The 24304-nt window shown below is 31.9% G+C and overlaps 3 protein-coding genes across 3 annotated transcripts in view; 1 reads left to right on the top strand and 2 right to left on the bottom strand.

The window, feature by feature from the left end:
- Positions 1-870: 870 nt before the first annotated feature.
- On the bottom strand, positions 871-6374 carry LOC136971917 (glutamate receptor ionotropic, kainate glr-3-like). Its single transcript, XM_067266441.1, has 9 exons — positions 6218-6374; positions 5441-5478; positions 5265-5362; positions 4628-4706; positions 1995-2153; positions 1781-1928; positions 1491-1714; positions 1156-1409; positions 871-1084 (listed from the first exon to the last, which is right to left on the bottom strand). The coding sequence occupies exons 1-9, from the start codon at positions 6372-6374 to the stop codon at positions 871-873; spliced, it is 1371 nt and encodes a 456-aa protein (XP_067122542.1).
- Positions 6375-18047: 11673 nt separating this feature from the next.
- LOC136971870 (uncharacterized) lies at positions 18048-23664 on the bottom strand. The gene is made up of 3 exons (XM_067266384.1): positions 22393-23664; positions 22186-22334; positions 18048-18691 (listed from the first exon to the last, which is right to left on the bottom strand). Exons 1-3 carry the CDS (start codon positions 23587-23589, stop codon positions 18205-18207), a joined length of 1833 nt encoding a protein of 610 aa, XP_067122485.1. The 5' UTR covers positions 23590-23664; the 3' UTR covers positions 18048-18204.
- LOC136971869 (patched domain-containing protein 3-like) overlaps positions 23508-24304 on the top strand; it is a 26679-nt gene continuing 25882 nt past the window's right edge. The window contains exon 1 of the mRNA XM_067266383.1: positions 23508-23578. Coding sequence (XP_067122484.1) covers positions 23576-23578 — 3 coding nt within the window. The 5' untranslated portion in view covers positions 23508-23575. The remainder of the gene's footprint in view (positions 23579-24304) is intronic.

The raw sequence follows: 24304 nt of genomic DNA, 5'->3' as shown, positions 1-24304 counted from the left end.
TTAATATATAAAGAATGCTGTCTTTACTTGAGACACGAGGATAAGAACGAACCGAGGACCACCCAGATTGAGAAACGTCATCTTGGTTTTGATACAGGAAACTAAAACGTAGAAAGAATATGACTAAAAACTTGAATTAACTTGATGACATCAGAACTAAAGTACAATGAAACCTGCTAATGTGACCACTGAAGGGGCCAGCTCAAAGGGGTCATCTTATGCGGGTGGTCACATTAGCAAGTTTTATTGTACTTTATTTAAAGTAAATGTAATAAGTATAAAAGAAAAACTACATATTAACATATATAACATGTATGTTTTGTTTATGGACTTCATATTTACCTATTTAAATTGCTTCATAATTTATACTACATAGTATGGATGTTGTATGTAATTCATAATTTATATACATATTTTACTACATCAAACATTTTTATTCTCAAGTTTGTTATAACAAGAGGCCACTTTACATTGATATTTTTACATTAGTTATTTAGCAACATTTTCGCTTCATCTGTTAAGTAATATCGCTTTTTGCAACACTTTTACTCTTTTATGTAGTATTTGGGTTATACAGAAAAGCAGGATAGTTTAATAAAACTATGGCTAAAACCTCTTTTCCGCCTCATCAGGCAAAACTTGCCTATAATTGTCTCTAAATAAAGATTGACTCCGCAATGTAAATTTGTCCATCCTGAGATCTGAGAAGAACGAAAATATGAAGACAGTAAATAGGTACCTTAATGTTTCCTTTTCTATTTTTCTATTTTAAATCAAAAACATAATCTATGTAAATTTAAATATAAGAAGAGATATGCTATCATTACTTATGATTTTTCGAAAATAATCATTTTTTAAAAATTGAAAACGTTACTTCTCTGCATAACGACAACTTCGAATAATTATTTCCAAACCTAGACAGAAACTAGCCAGAATATATCCACACAATACAATGATAAAGGGGCTAATCATGTCTTCTATCAACAATGGATGGAAGCGAGATGTACCGGTACTTGTTTGCTCAGCAGTTGGAGTAACATCCTGGACTTTGTTAGCAATTCCCGATTCAAATAATCGAAAAGTTCTGCAAATAATTATATTAAAATGTAGACGACATTAAAGATATGCAATTCATATAATAATGTTTCTTCTTACATCTTATCGATATCTTTCGTCCAAGGGAACCCTTTTCTTATTGCATAAGCAGCAGGAAGTGTGTAGAGAGCATCTTTCGAATATTTAATATCCACGAAATTAAATTGTTTTTCCATACGTCTTAAGAATTTATAACTACGAATTAATGCAAATTTAGTGTTTTGCATTTTTTCGATTAACACTTCATCGGAAAAAAAATTATTACGAGATTTTATATAATTTACTATTGTTTTTGTATTTTCTGATTTTCCTCCCTGGATAAATGAAGTTATGTCTATTATTAGAAGTACGTTGTAAGTCGTAATATGTAATTTTTTAAATTTTATCTCGCTTACCAAAAAGTACGCTTCTCCGCCAACTGTGGATCCGCAATCGAAATCGCCATTTTGTATATCTTTTACTAATTCATTGAAGGTGGATGGAACGTATTCGTACACTGGAGAAGTCAGGAAAGATACCAACGTTCCACTGTACCAAGACATCAGTATCGTAACGAACAGTATCCAAATTCCTATTGACAACTTAGATGCCATGCCATTAATTTTACACAAATCAAAACCTATAAAAAAGCAGCATATTTAATTAATTTTATGTTTTCATAACGAGTTTAGAATTAGATACCAACTTTGCGAGGTGAAAGATGTGTAAAGAAACCAATAAATTTCCTTTCGAGATTTCGGTTTTCCAAAATTGCCAATTGCATGGTCAAATTTCAGGATATAATACAAAAGAAATCCAAAAATAATCATTGTCGATATTAAAACTATCCATACCTGGAAAATATTATTAATTAGATATCCAGTTGTTGCAAAGGAAAGGGAATTTAAGACAGAATTTACCTTTTGAGAAAAAGGCTTCACCACAGAATTCCAATTTGATTTTTTTCTTCCTTTTCTAACTATGAACTGTATTGGATGATGTACAATGCAATGCGTATATTCGACTTTACTATATGCGTCGTGTTGTAAAAACATTGGAATTGGTGCCATGTCAACTTCCTAAACAAAAAGGTATCATTTGAAATTATTTTCTCTTATTAGAATGTATTAATAAAATCAAAAAACTTAATAGAAGAAAGTTAATTAGATACCAATATATAACAGAAATGGTATACTGTACATTGTGGATAGTATCTTACGTAACATATTGTTTTGCTATTATATAGAGTCGAGCTGAAACGATGAGTCAAAAGCCGGACACGAAACTTCCATATAAATCGTTCATCAAACGCATAGGTATTCATCAGAATGGTATGGCTGTACCTCATTACTCTCTTATATTCAGGGCAGTCAAGAGAGGGAAAGCTGAGATTTTTTAATAATAGAAAATATCTTTTGAAATAGCCTCTGAAAATTCTTTATAATCATTTTTTATTAATAATATTATACGTTTTTAATTTGTTCAAGCAAACAGAGCGAAACTCTTTTGATGGCCCTGCTTGCGTTCAACCGATTGGAAAAATGTATGAATAAAAGTTTTCATGAATTGTTGAAGGATAACATTTCCTTCCAATGAAATATCAGACTATATTACACAGAATATAGGATTTCTAATATTTCACTTAAATAACTTCTATGTGAAATGACTAAATCGTCATTACCTAGATGCTATTGAGGTTGCCGAATTTATATTCGTTTCGCATTTTCATAAAACGACAGAATAATTCTACATGTAAAGAAATTAAAGTTCTAAAATTAAAATCATACGATTCCATCAACGAAATACACTGCGGAAACATGGACATACAGATAAAAGTAATTCAGAAATTGTCTGATGTTTTGAGACGAAGTACTTGAGAAGATTAAAATAGACAAAGCAGGTATAAACAATATTGAAATCGAACGTGCAATTATTTACTGTGACATGGTCACAATACCGGGTTTCGATTTTTAATTTACTTAATTAATTAATCTTGGGTTAGGCGCATCAGCGCCCTCTCGGGGTGTTTGGCTCACGGGGGAACAATTTTTAGCCAGTTTCAAAAATCAGCTTTGTAAAAATCATGGTTTTTTTCGTGGTTTTGTAATGTTAGGTGTTTGTGGGAATGTGTTTTTGAAGTCCTATTCAACAAAACTACTCAAAATATATCGTTTTTATTTATTTATAACGAAAACAAAAAAGTATTACGTTTTAGGAATTTTTCAGGAAAAAATTGTCAACTTTAGAAGCGCTTTTGACAAACTGTAAACCAGTCTGTTGCTATCTAAGCTTTGATTCACTTTCTAGTATGTGTCTTTTTACTATCGCAACCAATAAATGCTTTGTCCCAAATCCCAGGCCAAAAATATTTTAGTATTTCCAAAAATACACCTCCTAAATTTCTACAGCAACTAGAGGTAAAAAGGCAAATTATTGGCAGATAACATCGATAGTAAACTTCTTTTATACTGTAATTGGTTAATTTTTTGTCTGTTATTAGATCCATCTGTAAAAAGTTCCCGCAAAATGCCACGCCCCCTCAGATTACCACTTCGAATTATGTCACTATAAAATCGCTTGTTTTAATTGTTTTTTCACTTCTAATTTGCCAATAAAAAGTTTTTTGATAGTATTTAGACAAATAAACATGTTTTCAAAATCATTTAGCAATAAATATTCCCAGGAAACTTCACCTTTCAAACTTTCAATGCTAAGTCTATGGGAGATCTTTTTGCCGTTAATTGGCTTTGAAAATTCTGTTTATGCATTTTCTATGCTCCAATTGGTCATTTCTGACATAACTGACCCAATATCAAGCAATGAGCATTTTTTCAGAACCCTGACTCAGTTCTACCCCGTCAGTTAGTCACGCTAATTAAACTTCCTCCGTAAGACGCGCGGGGTACCACGGTTACCCTGGAACTTCAGTGTGGCTTTGTGTAAAAATTTTTTTCGTACAAATTTGAAAATTTCTCAGTGCGATCTTCAGTACTTTGAAGGTACTGAGGACATTGTTTTCCAGCATTTAATAGATAAAAAAATACACGCATTTTAAACTGGCATGTCGACACCTGTTTCCCGTGTGCCTAACCCAGGTTAAAATATATATGTTTTCCACCTCAAATTAGTAGTGTCTTTCCCCTGTACATCATACTTTTCCCGATAACAACAGAGTCTTGCCGGTCATCTATGTAACTCTAATCATGGTGAAGTATTTAAATTAAAATCACTTAATTTCCGAAAGTTTGTGTACAGTTAATCGGGGCTTACAGTCCCTAGGCTTTCTACCTCTGGTTTAGACGTTCATCTGTCTAACATCGTTCTCGAGACTAAGGAATGACAGGTGAATAGACAGTCAAACGACAGTGGGAATCTAAAGGTCTACAATCTTTTCAAACTGTAGCCCAATCTAACAGAGAAATATGCAAAGAAACAAAAAGAGAAACTTGTTTATACTCTTTTTTTTATTTACAGCATGAATTTAAAAAATTATTTAAAACATTTTAAATAAACAAAAAATTTAAAGTATAATTTTGATAACCTTTCTAATTACAGTTCCAATCATTCCTGACCAAGTTCCATTTTTTTCCAGACGTCCAAATGTCTTTGGTAAAGGTTTGACTAGTTCGTATCTATAAAGGAAAGCATTATTTTCAGATAAACTTATCGTAATTATCTGCAGATTATATGTATTTTAGAAGATTATATAGGGTGGCCATAATTAGTTAAAAAAAGATGCTTATTAAGAAATTCTTTAAACTAATGAATTACTTTTATGATATTGCTTTATAACATATAACTAGCAATATATAACGTAATATACAGTGCGTTCGTGTAGTCCCTTCGCAGTGGGCAGGGAATAGGAGAAACGAAGTACTGAAGTCACAGCGTGAAAAGTTAAGCTAAGTTATGATGTCACCGCTGTGCCGAGCCACAAGTACGTGGCCCACTGAGAAGGGACTTTACAATCGCCTGCATTTGGATATGTTTAATAACTGTAAATCTTATTAAACCATTAAAACTTAAATATAATTTGTTATCCTAATATGACATTTTATCTGTATTTTCCACACTTGTAAAACATTCAGTGAAATATATACAGTATATTCAAGTACAATTATTTACCTTACTTCAAATAATGAAAATGTATCTTTAAACGTATTAATTCTATATTTATTTTTTTGACATACTTAAATTTCAACTTATCTTCTAAGATTTTAAAAATTCCATGACTCGAAACCCACGAGATTTGAGTTCCAGTTTCATCTGTTTTCATGAACAATGGCCTCTAATAAGAAAAAGTTCTTTACGTTCATTTATATTATTATATCTTTAATATTATATAAAGACAAAATTTTACATTTACTCCACCCATCTTCCAGACGTAACTTTCATTTCTACTTCCTGTTTAATAAAAGAAAGCGTTTACAGTATTACCGTATTTTAAACAAAAACCATTTTACACGGTAGAGGTCTATCACCGATTTTCCAGCACGATTAATTAACGACATAATAGTGCCTCTACGTCACATTACTATCGCCACATTACAAAATACAGGATGGTTAGAATTAAATTGAAGGTACTCAGACAGACGTGAAGCCGGCTCTACTGAACCGAATCGAATGAAACTCGGTACACATAAAAAGCAGATCACAAGAAAGAGATTTAACAGGAAAAAAATTAGTAGAAGTTTTTATCACCAGAAGAAAATGTAGCGCTGTTTGGTCGAACAGTTACTGGCTGTGGAGTTATTTAAAAGATCGTGTTTATCAGGGGATGTGCACTCCGTGTCGGTGCTGACTGCCAGCATTGTTCGACACTTGTTCAGATTTCTTCTGAAATGTTACGTGCAGCAGTTAATAGAGTGGCTTTACGATTGCGACAGAGAAGGATCTTACATCGAGCACATACTGTAAATGTGTAAGATTTAATTTTATTATTTTAATAAACTTTTCTTCACTTGTCTTATAGTTGTCATCCTTGCAGCACCACATTTACTCCTAGTGGTAAAAATTTCAACTAATTTTTTCCTGTGAATCTTTTCCTCTGATCTGCATTGCATTTGTATCGAGTTTCATTCCATTCAATCTACTAGAGCCAGATCCATACGTGTCTGAGTACCGTTACCTTAATTCTAAATACCCTGTATAACTAGAAGACTAGTGTTTGATATCTCCGACACAGCCTCTTTTGTATTCTTCAATAACTTTTCTTCCATGTATTGTTTAACGAACTCATACGGTAATTTGAAAGAAGCTGCACTCGACGTTGTCAGTCGATAGATGAATCTGGCAGCCATGAGAATTTTAAATGCTCTTTTATAATTCTGTCCGGATTAAAGAGCTGCAAGAAAATTGGTGATAAATCTTTTTTATTAGTGGGATGAGACAATTTAACACGAATGTTAAGCCATAAATAAAGAAATTATTCTAAAAGACATTCGAGATAACTTTAACTTTACGTGAATTGTATGTCGCTTAAATGACAAATATAAATTTCAGTGTCATTTACACAGCTAACTACATGTAAGAAGTAAGTTACTCCAGACACTTCGAAATAATGAGAAGTTTTAAGAAAGATTAAAGAAACTTTTAAATAAAGAAAGATATAAATAATGAATTATACTCACTACATTTTGAGAAAATTAATGAAAGAGAGAGAAGAATGTAGAGAAAAGAAGAAAACATTTCACTCTTCTGAAATGAAGTAATGTGAAAAGTAGAACGTATATTGAAGGTTTCTTTCTATTGCTAACGTTTACACGCATTTTAACATTTCTATATATATTATAAATATTATTTGACATGCAAAAAATTAATAAAATTGATTTTCGCATTTAAAATAGATTTCAAATAAGTAAGCATATATTCAATTTAAAAATATACAGCGTATTGGAGAATTTCAATGTTACAGCTTTTAAGAAAATGTTTGTTTTATTGATTGTGCATCTTTGTGTTACTCAACAATAAGCCAACAGTACAAGAAAGCTAATGCTTATCGATTTTGGTGAGATTTTTATCGTACACGCCAACAATGATTCCATGAAAAAAAGCTTTTAACTAAATTAAACATTTAAGTTTGTCCTCTAATAAACTGATATACAGTCGAACTTCGATTTAACGCCACTATTTCTTCTCGAATATTGGAGTAAATCGACATTGACACTAAACTAAATTAGCGCAACGGGAATACCATAGTTATAAATATCTTCCTGTAAATTCTATGAGTTTTTTTAAATTAAGATCCTCTTATTAAAGGAATGAATTAGAAGAATGATATTATTTATGCTAATCCGATTTAAGTGTGTTGCAAATACGGAAATAGAAACACTCTTTCACACAGCTTTACTGTCTGTTGATATAACATTAGAAAAATCTAGCAACGAGTAAAATATTCGTTATTAGCATTTACAATTTTTTATAAAACCCATCCCTATCCTCAAAATTAAGTTTTTTTTCCATTTTATTTTTTAATGAAAAATGATAACAGATGGCGTCACCAAATGTCGCCGGAAAAGTTAAGCAACTCGTTGCTGAATTTTTTTAATGAATATTTTACATTGCAAACAAATAGGCGCGTTTCTTCAGTCTACTCGAAATATGATACACGAACCCTTTTATCACCCCACCCCTCGATCTTTAAGCACAATAATTTAATAGCATTAACCCTCCTAATACACAAATCTTTCAGAAAAACTTCAAAAATTTTCAACAAAAAGAACAAGAGTTGATAAGCTTCAAATTGGGTGCACGATATCGTCCCCCTACACGCACTAACATCAATACATAGAGAAAACAGCCCCAATTTTTTTTACATTTTGCTGTTTCAAAATCCCGAGTCAAAAAATGCAAAAATCTTGAAGTGGGGGTAAATTTTTTTGTGAAATACAAGAAAACCATAAATATTTTTATTGGCAGTTCAATTGTTTTCATTTCTTCTCACTTCCAAAATTCTGCATTTAAATTGATACTAGCGAGGTTGAGGCCGAAGTTTTAAACGCGAAAACGTGTACGTCGGACGTTCAGCGCCGCTTTCCTGCAAGCCTAGAAGTTTGACAATGGCGTTTGGAATGTCGAGCATAATTCCACTGACTTTCCAAACACCATTGTCAAACTTCTGGGCCTACAGGAAAGCGGCGCAGAACGTCCGACGTACATGTTTTCGCGTTGAAAACTTCGGCTTCAACTTCGTTATTATTTTCTGCTATTATGAGTATAGCATACATACGCGAAACTACTTTTATGACTCGTCTTTCTTTGCCATAACTAAATTATTTCGTAGCAAAACAGCTGATAATTTCTAAAATTTTTATTGTGGTATTTTAAATTACTGTTTTCGTCAATAGTTGGCGACACGTGACGCATGTTCGAATGTTACATACAAAATATTACAAGATTCAATGATTGATTTTATAAAAAAAAAATACATTTCTAATTTTATTTTATGAAAATTAAGTTATTCCAATATCAAATCAGTCAGAATCCATTTTAAGAGTCAAATACCTGTGTGACTAGAGTCTACAGATATTATAGGGGTTGCGCTATGCTCTCAAGTACAGTTAATGTCTCAGGTTGCCGATAGCCGGCGTGAGAGTCGCTGTTAACGAGAAGAAGTTTGTTTATCTATTTAGTTAGTAGGTAGTTTTCTCGTTTTCAATTATTTTTGTAACTTTTTTCTACTGTTCGGTGAAAAAATCTTATTCGTAATTACATTTTTTAATTTTATATCACGTATAAAGAAAGAAAACGTATATTTGATTTATAAAAAGATTAATAAGATGATGATTTTAAATTGCAGATGAGGATGTACATAAATCTAAAATAGTTATATTTTCGATTTAATTTATCCAGGTTTTAAATAGATATCTGTTTAAAACTTAAAACTAATATCTCAAATAACATAGTAGAGATAGCAGTAGCAGTGTGATAAGTCTGTTAACATAAAATGACACTTCTATCATCAGAATGCAATCTTCTGTCATTTTAATGTTAACAGTAGTGGGGTTTCTCATTTCCCGGTCTTTTGCTTGTCCCAGGTTTCTGGAATAAAAGTGAACTGTTTCCCGGAATCCCAAGAAATCCCGGGTAAAACTAATTATTTTCAAGATATACGAAATATCTTGAAATCAGATGATATACAGTAGACCCCGCCTATAACACGGGTTCATATAAGACGGATTCGTATAACACGCTAATAAAGGCTCGTATAACACGGTGAAAGAATGAGACTAATTGTCATGGCCGACTCGTGTCTCAACAGGATTGGTCGAATCAGGACCAATTGTGGACATTGCACAAACCGTTGAGTTTAAACGAGCAACGGACCTACTAAAAACATTTATTATTCAACGGCCATAAAAATTATATTTCTACTAATGATGTCTCCAAAGTTCAGCGAATTTTTTGCAGAAATAACAACTTATCAGGAAATGCGTCTGCCGTTCGATGACCCGCTCCGCGACGAAAACAAGCTTAAACAATGGCGTTTTCGAACGGTGCACACTCGGTAAGTATTCCTACAATTTTTTGTTTATAGCATAGTTTATATGGATTATTCCCAAAAAATTATACGTGTTTTGGAAATGTTCTAGTCAAATTAGTCTAGAATCGATTAATTTTATGGAAGAAAACCTTTCAAACAGCCGTACCTCTTAAACTGCACAACTGCGGTGCTGTGAACGGCTCATGCATTTGTAAAATCTAAGTGACTCGTACAACATTCATATAACACGGAACGTATCTACCGTGTTATAGGGGTCTACTGTAATTATCTTTTATTTTTTTAATAATTTAATACGTTTTACAACCTCCAAAATCATATTAATATTGCTCTGTAAGATATATATTAAAAGTTACCTTTAAATTACGTAAAAATTTTCACAAATAGAAAAGTTAATTAAAGTTTGCTGGAAACTGCATACAACAACAACAACAAAATGCTTTAATTGAGTTAAAAATTTAAAAAAAAAAAAGAACTTAGATCAAACTTCTAACTTAAAAGGTAATTTTCGTTTTGTAAATAAAACATAATACAAAATATTATTGTAAATTTTTATAATAAGATTTTAAAAAGTAAAGATGGTCAATACTCCAATCACTCGATCTGGTTCTTATTTAACTAATGAAAAGTCCTGTTACCAAGAATGCCCTTCCCGATTCAATTCCTGTGGAATCGTGTTTAATTCATATGGGTAGAATTGTCGTTAATGCATTTAAGAAAAGACAGATGTTATGTGTTTTTTCACCCGTAGCCTGGAAGATTTCTAGTTCGTTTTCGAGATAGTAGTATTTCTTTTGCTCTCTAGTATTCTTGATTTGTCTACCTCGGCTGCTTTAATAGAGAGGTTTCAAGGTCTCGTGTCACGTGATAAAACACACGTTTGCTCCGCCCATTCGCCATTTTTGTGGTAGTTTTCGCTCGCTTAGCTTGCACGTAGTCTGTTATTCGACGTCCTTTTTTTAGTTTAAACGTACAAAAATACTGCAGTTCTATTATCATGGATTAAGTTAAAAAAGATTCTTTTCTTGCAAGCTTTTCTAGCAGTCTAACAGGACGAGATGCAGCTCTGTACGAAGAGAAAATTTCGTTATGTCAAGGCGATCCATACGAAGCCAGTTTATCAGACTTCGTCGTATATCAAGAGTTGTGGCCGAAAGTAGAATTTGGTGACATTATAAACTATTTGGTTTTTACAACAAATTTCTACACCCTGTCACAAATGAAAGCTTACAAATCTTTAGAGGCCCATAACTATTTAACAAGTGGCTGGGTTTCTCCTGATATAAAAGTAAAAGTAATGAATAACAGCGAAGTAATATTGCTTGGAAAGATATGTTTTCTTTCGTTTGTTTAAACTCGTGTTTTTACGTATTTCTTAAGTAAGAATTTTTGTCTGAAAGTAAAAGTCTAATTAAAAACAGCCGTGGAAATTTTTTAATTCAAATTGTTCAGTACCTTTATTTTCTAGTTGAAATTAGCATATAATAAGTCTACTTGCTTTTCGTTTTAACGTGTAATGTTTATAAGTTTGCACTAGCTAAAGCCTAAAATTACGTTAGTTATTCGTTTATAAATGCACTATACCTAACTAAATTAATATAAGCAAATCAGTAAACTCTTTTAGGTTTTAAAATATAACTTAGTGTTTATTAACGTAAATATTGAAATGAAATGTTTCTGACAAACTCTTGTATTGATATTCACTTTATTCGTAACGAAATTTTTCCGGTTAATTCTCGAGAGCCATGCAGTTTGCCTTCGTCGTGGAAGCTCTTCAGTTTGAGATCTTTGATGACAAATAATGCCGGGAATTAAAAAAAAATGATGTTCCTTTGTTCTTGAGTGAACTTGCATTACACTCAATTACACAACAAATCAGTGAATTACACAACAGTGATATTCGCGACGAAAAAAAACAACACAAGAACTCCAGTTAAAACGCACGTGAACACACACAAAACGTAAACAAGTCACAAACAGTCACAAAGATGGCGCTGGACAATTGCGCATGCTCATGACGTCACTCGTGATGTCGACATGAAACCTCTCTATAGAAACATAAAGCTTATAGCCCGATAATTCGGCAGTTCGTTTGGCTGTAATAATCAGGTTTATGAAGAAAAACTTCATACTTGCAGACTTCGTACTCGTTTGTATCCTTGCCCAATTTGCACAATCTGGCGTTACGCACTTATTGAAGCTACTGGGCATGGTTAAATATTAAGACAGCATAAGCACAATTATTCCAGATATTACAGGTTCTGACAAGTAAAGAATTTTCAGTTCTGCCACAAATAAGCTACGTATTGATTATTGACCATTTGTGTCACGCCATAACGAGCAAAAATTTAAAAAGCTAATAAGTAGGTTTAAAATTAATAAATACAGATGTATTCTGACAGTTTATGAGTTAATTATACTTTCTATTTGCAAAATTTCCTCAACCTTAACACAAAATAAGAAAAAAGTGAATTTTTAAGAAATTTGCGGGATTTTCCGGAATAAGAAAAATTTCCCGGGATGTTTCCCGGGTAAAAAAACAACCGAAATCCACGGATCCCGTTTGAGAAACCCTAACCAGTAACATTGTAATACGTGTCTGTCATCTCTAATATAGTACAGTGGGAGATCGGTTAACGAACATAATACGTTCCAAGACTGTTCGCAATCCGAATTGTTCGTTAACCGATTATCGATTTACCATAGGTTTTTATGGGAATTTGATTAATTCGTTCTGGAAACTCCAAAAAATAAAATATAAATACTTTCTTACTACAGTAATAATAAAAATACATATATACACAGCCTTACATTTTTATTAGTCATGTTTTTTTTCCATTTGTGGAGGTTAAAGAATCTGTCTAATGTCGATTGGTTTTCTCACTTCTTCAGAATTTTTCAGAAGTAATTAATAGCATTGTCATTGTAGAGATCCCTAAGCTATTAACCTCAACCCGGTTTGGATGCCATTCTAAGACCTTTGTTCTGACATCCTTCCCAGTGGCGTAGCGTAGTGGGGGCGGCAGGGGCGGCCCGCCCCGAGCGGCATTTTTAGGGGGTGGCAAAATTTCACAATAAATAATAATAATATCTTGTAAAAATTTGAACCTGTACAATACACAATAATGATGATTGTTCTTGCTGAAAAGTTCTTTAGAATCACTGTATATTTTAGTCTTTTATATTGAGATACCTAAATAAGGGGGCGGCGAAGTTTTCTTCCGCCCCGGGCGGCTGACACCCAGGCTACGCCACTAATTCTTCCACTTCCTTAAAAGATGTTTAAGAGCAGTTATTTGCATTAATCCTCTTTTTCAGAAGAAAACATATTTCGCCGAGTATCTTGGTTTTCTTTATGCAAAAGTTCTTGGCGTTCTTCTCTTGTCAGATCAGTTTCAGGCTCCATTATCAGCTCTTCAATGCTCTTTATTTCTCAGATGTAATTTTTGTTATTTCTTTAGCTGCTTGAGTCTTCTTGATTATACCGTATCTTTCTTAGATGAGATTGAAGTGCAACCTACTATAGACGTGTTCAAGCCATAATGCCCAGCAACATCAGATATTTTCTGTCCACTCTCTACCTTGCCTATTATACTTTCACCTTTCGAAAATAAAATCCGACGCAAAACTTAACGAGTGCTCGCCCGACAGGCTCGCGAATACTATAAAAGGATTATTTCTGTCAGAAAAATAAAAAGCTGGAATTACAAGGGAGCGTTTCAAAGTTCGGAGGAATACTATCAGATCAATATATACCGAGTTGAGCGTCGATGTCCACGTCTCCCGCGTTCCGAAAAGTTTCGAGTTGTTTCCTGAACACAAGGGAAGACCAATCGGTATTCATTATTTTACGTCGCTTCTTCTTGTGTTTGTTCTGTGAGGTGTTCGTTATCCGAACATAAAAATCTTTCGCGAAAGTATTCGTTATCCGATTTTTTTGTTGACCGAACTGTTCTTTAACAGATCATCCACTGTATTTGAGATATTAGTTTTTAAATTTTCAAGACAAGAAACTTTTTTATAATGTTAAAAACTTTTATATTGCTACATATTGTGAATGAAAGTTTTGTACATAATGTTCTTGTATGATATATCACACCAACCAAATGCCGAAATTCTATTGGGCTAGATATGGTTAATTACTAAATAAATTATGTAAGCAATTTGGCACTAGAGGGAGGCGTTAGGCGCCATCTCTTATTAACTTTAATAATTATAATGATTATAACGTTAGCTTATATGGTCGATGGTTATAACCAGTGGTGATATTCGGTGGGTTCGCACAGGTTCGGCCGAACCCGTTGTTAAAATTTTCAGTTTCCCGAACCTTGTTAAACACACGGAACATTTCTCAGTGGGTTTGTTTTTTTAAAAAAATATATTAAAATATGCGTATTATACTCTGTAATACTACTAAACTAGAGCTTTATACCCCGTTCGTACCGAGCATTTCAATCTAGATTGTGAGCAAGGTCAGTAGTATGTCTTGGTGCGATCTCTTTCGACCGTTTCAATCGAGGTTTAATCGCGATCGATTCAAGAGAGTTCTTGAAAGTAGATCCAGTGATGAGAGAGATCCCAGAATGCCACGCGCGCGAGATAATACAAGATGGCTGTCGAACACGTGTCGGGCTATGGACAGCGAAAGAAAAAGTATAATGTATCTCGAGAGATGATGACACGTGTGTATTTCGAGAAGCGCGATTTCGCGATAAAGATTACCCCTGCCTTAAAAAAAAAAAAAAAAAAAAAAAAAAAAAGGTCGACAGCCCTAAATTATTATCGTTACCTGCCCTTCACCCATGGCTCGTTATGTTCCAAGTACGCCACTGATTGTTAGATATACGGTTGCAAGAAAAGGTGTTGTATTTATTTCTATTCAAAACTGCCATTTCATTTGTCGGTGATTGTCAAGGAAAAATTTTCTGCTAGCGAACCCCTTGTTAAATATTCCGAATATCACCACTGGTTATAACGTTAGCTTATATGTGCTGAAAGAGGATAGCGTAACTGGCAACGCATCTGCACGGTAAGCAGGGGTCGTGGGTTTGTGTCCCGTTCCGGGTCGATTTTTTCTTCCAGCGGTTCTAAATTATTTAAAATAATAATAAAGTTAATAAGAGATGGCGCTTAACGCCTCCCTCTAGTGCCAAATTGGTTACGTAATTTATTTAGTAATTAGCCATATCTAGCCCGATAGAATTTCGGCATTTGGTTGGTGTCTAGCAATGTTGTTTATATATATCTGTTTAATAAATAGGTGTTGATAAAATAAGTAAATAAATTTGCATTTCACTGTTTTATTTTTATAACATATGTATGACAATATAATTAGGAAAACCATAGCTTATCCTCTGATACATTTAAATAGCCATAGAAATTTAATTCAGATAAAGACAAACTATTTTTTAAATAATTTATAAACTTTAACACTATTTAAAGTGTGCTATACAATTTTACTTGATTCCGTATAGTGAGAACTATTATTTGGGATGAAATAATTTAGTATTTTTGACATGAAAAATTACACTCACATTGCCTCTACATATTTTGGTAATTTATATAATATTTTGCACTATCAAAAGTAGGATATAAATGAAGATTTATTGATGGCCTACTACCCCAGTCTTTTGTTTATATAGACCTAAAACATCACTAACATTACTTTTTTTAGCCTCCATGTCATCACTATTCACTTTCACTGTCAATATCTAACAATAATGTCTGAACTTTTGCCATCCTACATTTATCTATTTTATTTGTCAACAAGGACGACGCCAGCCAATGGGCCAAGGAGGCAAGATGATGTAAATTGATAGAGGATATGAATTGTATGTAGGTAAAATAAAAACGATTAATAAAGTTTTAATCATTTAATATGTACCGGAAAAGAAATATCTTAATTAAAACATTTTTAACTTACAAGAAGCTTAAGAAGATTATTTTAATTAAAACTGAGCATATAAATAATTTTTTCGAATTTCTAGGGGAGGCAGCTGCCCCTCTGCCGACGCCCTTGTTTGTCAACCTCTATCTCATCATCTTCTAATCCTCTATCTCTTGATCTAGTAATAGTCTCTATAATCCGAAAAATTGACGGTAGACTGTCTCACAGCTTAACAGGTTCAAACTCCTTTATTGCCTTTTTACAAATGCATTTCGGATTAGTATTATTTTCTCTGACCCCTCTTCAGTGCTTAAATTCTTCATACACTCCTTTTACACCTATACAGTACTTTCGGATTCTGTTCACATTGCCTTAAAAATTACGGTTTTTCCATTGCAACAGTGCACTACAGCAATACTACACAAATAATTACAAAAGTATAACATCTAATTAACGTTCTAGCTTATTTTTAATATAAATTTCAAAAGTTTTTAAAACAATCAATTATACATACGTACATACGTACAGGCTTTCCATAAAAATTTTCTAAAACCTTGCACATTTTTTAAAAATCACTACATATGTTATACACATTTGAAATCATCCCTTCGGTACAGTTTTCCCCCGTCCACAACAATATGATTCTATTAATATAAACTACTGGCATGTTGCGCCCTCTATCAGGTTATACCATTGTTTGTCGATCTGTATGCCATTATTATTATTACTATTACTATTATATTTTATTATTTCTACATGCTCTTTAATTTTTCAATTTTTCGGATTATAGAGACTCTTACTAAATCAACATATAATGCAGCTACCATAGAAAATATAACCTCTATCTCTTATTTGCTTGTAAATATGTTGAATATCTTGTCTAAATAGTTGAAATTTCCTCTTTTTCCTTTAACAGTCTATATTTGAGATCCAAGAACTAAATTTACTGACTTTTAATCCTCCTCTCTAACCTGTTTCTAACTTTTTTTAATCTCTCTCTATCTCATTAAATTAATAAACACAATATAAATTGTGAATAACATATATCATAGCTCTTTTCTCTCTGCAAACTACAATTATATACCTAAAATTAATAAATTAATAAAAAAGATATAGGCTTAACCTTGATAAACTCCAAAGTCACCCTAAATTCTAAATCTCTTTTTTGTAACACTTTAAGTTTATCCTATCTTATTACGTGATTTAACATTTCTATACATTTCCATAATTAAATATGTATAATTCTCATTATTTCCTTTTTTTCTGATTCAGAGAGTTTTCGGGAATTCCGAAGACTTCCCATATTAATGATGTATATACAGGCTTATCTATAAAATTTTTGACTACGTTTTCTTGCCTTTAACAAAAACTCACAAAAATGTTTTAAAATGAACACAAATTGTGAGCAAAAACAAACTGTCTAATCAATTTAAAGTCTAAAATCGTGAAAATGACAGTTAATAGAAATATAAATACTGTATTAACTACATTTACGAATAAATAGTGTTCAAAACCGGATTAAAATGGTATTTATAAACAGTCCTTTAAAAAAGACAAAAGCAATATCCGAGATAAAAACGAGAAAATTTCATATATTAAAAGAATTTTCAATATTTACAGCTGACTCTCCCTATGCTCCAGCCAAACTTATGACTACACACGATCGAAGCGCTGGAAGTGGCAGAAATATTTACTAAACCAGTATAGTAGCATTAGAGCTATTGGCAGCTCAAGCACCAGTATATCTACCGCCTCTGGCTTAACCCAATCATCCGGCTATTATACGGCAATTATTTTAAATTAATTACTAAATAATTTGTCACTAGAAGGAGGCGTTCAATGCCATCTCTTATTATATTTAATAATTATAATCAAATTAAATACAGTCAAACCTGTTTTTACTTGATTTTTTATTTGTGCGGTTTTTTGTGCGATTTTTTATTTGTGCAGTATAGTTGACAACTAGTCTCATGCGTTTTGTCATGCATCACGTTGACTTATTATAGCGAAATAAACTTATTATAGCATAAATGAACTTATTATAGTAATATTATTGCATGAATATGCGAAAAATGAAATAATTTATTTTTTAAGTCAACAAAACACCACCTGGATAAAAATATGTAAAACAGACGATAGACAAGACGATGCAGTCAAGTGCTGACATCTGTTGTCAATAAATTCTACGTGTGTTTTAATTACGTTAATTAAACCTTCAAAGTGCTTTCACATTCCTGGACCATTAAGATAAGATTCATTTCAAAGCGTAAATTGAAGGTAAATGTACTGTATTATTTTTTCTATTTAGATATAAAATTTTAGGATTTTTATTTTATGTTTAGACATAATCCCTGAAAATGAATAAGGACAAAAACAAGGCGAAGAGGAAGGTAATTTCCTTAGAAACTAAGACTACGATTTTAAAACGAGTTATTTTCTATGTGAGACTTTTTTATGCGGTCCCTATCCACCGCATAAAAACAGGTTGGACTGTAATTTATAAAATTCTGGAAGAAACGTTAAACCTTATTATATGGTTAAAAGAATTTGAAAATTGTTTTTATTAACTTAAATACTCGGTTTTACACGAATAGTAATTGGGTATTACATGAAATCTTATGAAATTTTATTCAATTTTAAAGTTTTATACCGAAAAATTTATTTAATTTCAATTACTTTTAATACAGTTTATATATATTTAACGTTTAAAGTGAAATATTTTATAGAATCACTTACACAACGTTTAAATTTTGGTTTCTTTTTCACTGAGCATTAATTTGATAGACAGAGCTTTGTTCAGGGATTTGCAATATGTTCTATCTTTTGATAACGGCGATATTCCTGAATTCAAATCGTAATTTCTCAGTAAAGGGAGAGAAACTGTTGTAGAATAATCAGTTCTCATGGGTATACCATTAGATATAATGGAAACGACAACTAATTCTTCGTGATAGAGTTCGTCCAGCATCTTTCTGATTACTTCAATGGGCACAGTTGGGAATAAGGTAACCAATCGCCAAACACAACGTTCGTAATTCGGATTGTCGATTTTCACTTCATTTAATGTCGTTTCTCTCTGAAAATCTCTATAAATCTTTCTTTGCACCATCTTCATCTTTTGCGATTTCCCATATATCATTATGCAAACGAGGAAACTGTATATACAAAAATATGCAAATCTTTTAAGTTTAGACGAGCCAATTTCTTTTTTTAATGGCGATTTCTCCTTTCTAGAAATTTACACGTAAAAAAAATCTTTTTACACATTTAAAATACGAAAATAATTTTTCAAATTTCTATAATTGCTCATCAAAATATATGAAATTCTATTTGAAAGATAATTAATATAATATTTAAATTTAGAAAATTAATAAATTCATTACATTTCATTAGTTTTTAGTCAATATTTCGTGGGTAATTTTAAACATTTGATATCGTAGCCATTGATGCGTTAGTATTTTCCATGGAAATGTAGATTAATAAATTAATTAAAATTAATAAATTCATCATATCAATTGACCCAAAAGCTCCTTTTTTTTCCAAAATTAATATCATATTTTATACCTTTTTTAATTTATGTATATAAAGAAATTTCTGTAATTATATTATATTATACTAGCAAATGAGACTGGCATTGCTCAGGCAAAAATAACAACAGAAAAGATTAGAATTATTAAATTATTTCTTACTTCTAACCCTTCTACTATATTATATTATAGTATTTGATTTATAATTATTACGAAGGTTATCTTACGTAAGGGTTTATCACACGGAATTTCCAATCTAACACATGACCCCTATTTAGATGTTACTAACGTGAAGAAAACCCGGAAAACTGCACGTAGCCAGCCCGTTGGCTGTGCCCAAACCAATGACAAACTAATTACCAATATTCGGTGGTTTTATTTATTCGACTATTGGAGGGCACCTTTAAGGAAGTATCGTTCAGAAATAAAAAAGTCCGAGTGGAAAGTGCGATATGTGACCTGCCGCAGTAATTAAGTAAATGTAATATATATATATATATATATATATATATATCTTTTTAAATTATATCCTTTTTTTGTAACAATTATATTTATTTTATGATTTTGTTAAATGTTTTGCCAAAAGATGGCCATACATGTAGATCAGCAAATTGAATGTAGATAGAAAGTAATTGATTTACAGAAAGTTAATAGATATAATTTTTGGGTTGGGATGTACGATATTGTTTCTTTGCTGAGTTTCTTAGCAATTGGTCGAACGGCCTAGGAATCAGCAAACAAACAAACATCCACATCTATTATATATATATATAAAGAGAAAACAAAAATATATGAGAGATAGTAATTTACTTTTGAAATGAACGAAGAATAAATATAGGAAGGATGATATGCGATTGTTTATCATCTTTCCCTTTGCTTTATTAAGTAAAGCCGGTTATAAACCTGGAACTTCTTTGAATTTCTGTACCTTCTTTAATTAAGAACCTCTACGTAAACTTATATAATTTATACTTTTATAATATCGCTGGCATTTTAACATAAATTCATCAATATAAAACGAAGGATGTAATTGGTTGCTAGAAAAATATTCTAAAGGGAAATAAATGTCGTAAAGCGAGCCACTCTCATACCCATAAATTGAGTCTCGAAGTGAGTTTACGTTCCTCGAAATAGTTTTCATTGTATAATGCTAATAAAGAATCGCCACATGAATAAAATATAATGTATACTCGCTCATAAAAGAGTGAAAAAGTGAGCGGTCATAAAGCGAGGTCTACTACTTGTATACAAAGTATTAAATTTACTGACATCTAGCAATTTATTTCTACAAGAAATTTTAAGTAATTAAATGCTGCACATTTACTAAAAGAGCAAAAAATATTAAAATTCTGTATTAATTACGAAACACTAAGTTTTAATTATGTTGTTCGCAGTTAGAGACGTAAAGGAAGAACATCTGTTACGGCTGGTAAGCGGCAGCAATGAAAGTTATGAAAGATAATTAACCTACTAAGAAATTATCTTCATCTAATGCTAAATATTTACTGTAAGGTGTGTAAAAATCGAGTAAAATCACGACAGTATTAATTACACTACGTGGAATTTTCTGATGTTTACACGTCGAAAGACCGACGAATTTCCAACGAGCGGAGGTGTAAAACTATACGAAATAATGAAATTTCTGGATCATTTCTCTAATTTAATACTGCGATTACAAGATATTTAGCGCAACGACCTCGTTTTATTTCACCTTTGCTAGGTTATTTGCCTTTAGAATTGCATGTTTCTGTGTCATATGTCACTGCATTGATAAGTAATACACTTCACTTTTCTACCAGCAAAATTAAATGTATTTTTACCTTCCACGTGCCTAATTCGAACCCCGATTGGCTCTAAAATACTTAATATCCGCTTCCTGTAATCGAAAATAACGTTATTTACCAGCAAAATTAAAGTAATTGAGAAATACAGTACATGAGAAACGTAAAATATTAAGGTGACGTTTTTTCTCACGCACGCGATTTGGTTTTTTATCGGAAGTATGTTGACTAAACTATAGAATTTTTCTTATACTTATGATAAATATTACGTTAATATTAAAATAAAGGATATACGAGTGTGTCCTACATAACGTGAGAAAGTGTTAATATGTTACTGTGCTAAGCTTGTTCATTCATTATATGTTAGTGTGTTACGCTGGGAAATCCGCTGGAACTTTGTCTCCGCTAAACATAGTTTTACTTTATTCCGCTTTATTTTTATATAAGAAATAGGTAAGTGAAATTTAATTTCTGCATATACACGTATCTAGATTTGTTACGCTTCACTTAATGCTAGCATCAAGGTGTTAAGTTTATAGATTTACTGTACAGTATATAGAATTATCTAAGTAATTATTACGGTAATTTTAATTGATAAAATTGTTAAAAATTGAATTTAATTAACTTAAGTATATAATTAATTATTAAGTAGTGGAAGTTAATTAGGTTATGTAAATGATCTCCTTATAAGACACAAGCTACGATCTACTGTAAAAAATCATTCTAAAACATTAGTGATGCTTAATAAAGAATAAATATATAATTATTTTTAAGTTATGAGGTAATATATCGTTTTTTATTTACTAAAAGGCTCAAAACAATGCAAACAAGCTGTTTTCAATTTTTTTTTTCATTCGCGTACTATCTAAGCCTTCTAAGTATAGTATTAAAACACTAACAGATCCTTTTTGCGTACCAACTAGTGGTACACGTACAAGTATGCGCTAAATACTAATTACACGGTTCATATTAGGCTTATCTGTCAGATGATAAAATATATCTATTTTAAGTACAATTTTACTGTTTATATTCTCTTATTGTGAATTACCAGTTGCCTCGTGTAGTAGTTAATAATAAAATATGCAAATCGTGAGGTCTAAAAGTGTGAAGGTCGTGAAGCGCACGCTTTCCATCCCTATCCTTTTATTAATGGAAACAGGTGAAACTAATACCAAGAATACAATATTTTTATTTTTATTTTTTTATTTTTTTTAATAACAAGAATATTGTTTAAATTTTTAAAAAACGTGTTAACGTAGTTAATTCCGTGTTTTTCTATTTAGAATGTTTAGTTTAATCGCTAGGAAGCAAGTTAATATGCTTAAAGAATTGAAGTATTACATAGATTATTAATAACAATTGATGATAACTATAATAATAGCTATAATTATAGAATATCCTTCTATATGTACTTACAAATCAAATTGAGTGATGTTAGTGAAGAGTCTTTTCGATTTTTTTCCAAAGGAATTTATGTATTTATGTTCAATATAAAAGTAGAAAAAATCGCAAATATTTTTGCTCTTGTACACACGACAGTTGTTTACGTTTGTCCTCTTGCACTTCTAAATTAATAAAATCGATTTAAAATTATTTTTAATAAAATTATTTATGTACACGTACCTTAGTTTCCTGCTTCGAACACCACTCTTTGTGTGGTTCCCTACTATTGCAACGTTTAACGGACGAGGATTTTTGGAGTTTCGAGCAATACCTGGTACAAAATTTGGATCTCGGTCGTATCTTATTTCTCTCGTGCCGATTGTGGGGTCGATATCTGTTTAAACAGCGTATGAATTTACTTAATAATCTCTCATTTCCGTGCGATAAACTCTCAACAACACCAGCAAAACATTGTCTGTCGTCTCTTTTGCAAACACTTCTCGATGCATAAATTATGCACGAAGAATAATAAATGGAGAATTTATCAACAAAAAGTGCTCTCGATGCACTCGGTACTTTATATTTATTAAAAATATTGAGACTAAGAGCAATCGTTTTTGTATTTGCAGTATTGTCGATATCGTATTTATCGATGGCCTTAGAAGGGTATAACTGACATTTCATACTGGTAAAGAGTGTTAATTTAGATAATTTAAGGCTTTTATTGTCATTTCTGCCAATATCTTGTTTACCGAAGACTCGATCAGTTAAAATAGAATGGAATATCACGTGTTTAAGTAATGATACCAAGTTACGATTTAGGTTATTAAATACAGAAACATCGACAATTATCTCCGTGTTATGTTTATTAATTCTATTGAAATTTTTGCTCCAGCCAATTTTTAAATTCTTCGAATGACTCTTCCACCTTTCAGAATAGACAAATTTGTTAATGTATTCACTTATTACGTCTGTTCTTCTGTATATAATTGCATTATAATCTGTAATTTTCAGGTTATTTGGGCATGGTTCTAATATATATGTTTCCTCTGCCATATGGATGATGCTCTGAAAGACTTGGCCATTGAAAATTCCTAACACGGAGGCGTTCGGATGCCCTAATAACCATCCACTATAGAATTTAATCCGAAAATTATCCAGTTTATCTACCGCAGCTTTATTCTTATAGTGGATGTGTACGGTGCCATCTCTATCGATTACCGAATTCTCTGTGGGTCGAGCAATTACACGAAAGTGCGTATCGTACGCCGAAAACTTCAGATCCAAGCGCGTGTAATTGGATCTAGGTTTAAGTAAACGTAGAAATTCGTACCGTTTTAAACTGCAAAATCTGTATTTTTTGAGCTCCTCGTAACTACAAGCCTCCGAAAATAAGGAAATTGTAACCAGGTTCAGTAAGAAAATGGTAAGCATCATTCAAATTAAATGTAAATATTTTAAAATAAAACTCTAACGTTCGAATTTAAACGAATACTTCCTTTCGAAATTAGAATTTCAATATTAAAAGTAAATCTATTAATTCGAATTTTTTAAAATTTTAGTGAAATAAATTATTTTATTTCATCTCTAGATGGCGTAAAAAGTTAATTAGTTGACGTATTGAATTTACTTTACGGAGGTACTTACATTTCACTGTTGTTATAATAATAATTTCTAAAATACCCTCATTGTCGGAAAAAAAATTATGCACCAAGAGTTTCCTGCGCAACAACAATACAATTTAAAAGAGCTAGAAGTACTGGAGGAACTCCTGTTGCTTGGAAACATACGGCGATACAAAGAGTATGGAGATACGCAACAGATGTTGCACGTGCCACTCCACAGTGTGTGACAACGTGAGAAACCCTAAATGGATGGTCGTGCATAATCTCTCTGGAAAATGGCTGTTTGCAACTGTGCCTCGAAATGCAAAAGCTATCCCCCCTTCGCAGGGATCTATGATAAGATCTGTATCAGACTGCCGCTTATCTTTGCTTCCTACAGTCTTGCTTAACCTTGGAACACCTCCAAACAAAAAAACACTGAAAATTTTGAACATAAAAGTCTCTGCCAATTTTCCGATAGTATAGAGGAATGGCAAATTAAAGACATGCTACCACCTAAATACAGCTCAATGAATAAGACTTTTGCT

The sequence above is a fragment of the Centruroides vittatus genome, unplaced genomic scaffold (genome assembly GCF_030686945.1).
Source record: "Centruroides vittatus isolate TY-2023 unplaced genomic scaffold, ASM3068694v2 contig_273, whole genome shotgun sequence".
NCBI classification, from domain to species: Eukaryota; Metazoa; Arthropoda; class Arachnida; order Scorpiones; family Buthidae; genus Centruroides; species Centruroides vittatus.
The sequence above is the reverse complement of the archived record's forward strand: the minus strand, read 5'-3'. Positions and strand labels throughout refer to the sequence as shown.

Bases quoted from the DNA above. Each gene is read 5' to 3' on its own strand.
- LOC136971917 (XM_067266441.1), bottom strand. From the start codon at position 6,374: ATGGCTGCCAGATTCATCTATCGACTGACAACGTCGAGTGCAGCTTCT. The intron at 1,929-1,994 runs GTAAATTCTGTC...AATATTTTCCAG, and splicing joins TGAAGCCTTTTTCTCAAAAG to GTATGGATAGTTTTAATATC. The intron at 1,715-1,780 runs GTTGGTATCTAA...GCTTTTTTATAG, and splicing joins CACATCTTTCACCTCGCAAA to GTTTTGATTTGTGTAAAATT.
- LOC136971870 (XM_067266384.1), bottom strand. From the start codon at position 23,589: ATGATGCTTACCATTTTCTTACTGAACCTGGTTACAATTTCCTTATTT. The intron at 22,335-22,392 runs GTACGTGTACAT...TTATTAATTTAG, and splicing joins GTTCGAAGCAGGAAACTAAG to AAGTGCAAGAGGACAAACGT. The intron at 18,692-22,185 runs GTAAGTACATAT...GTAAATTTCTAG, and splicing joins AACATCACTCAATTTGATTT to AAAGGAGAAATCGCCATTAA.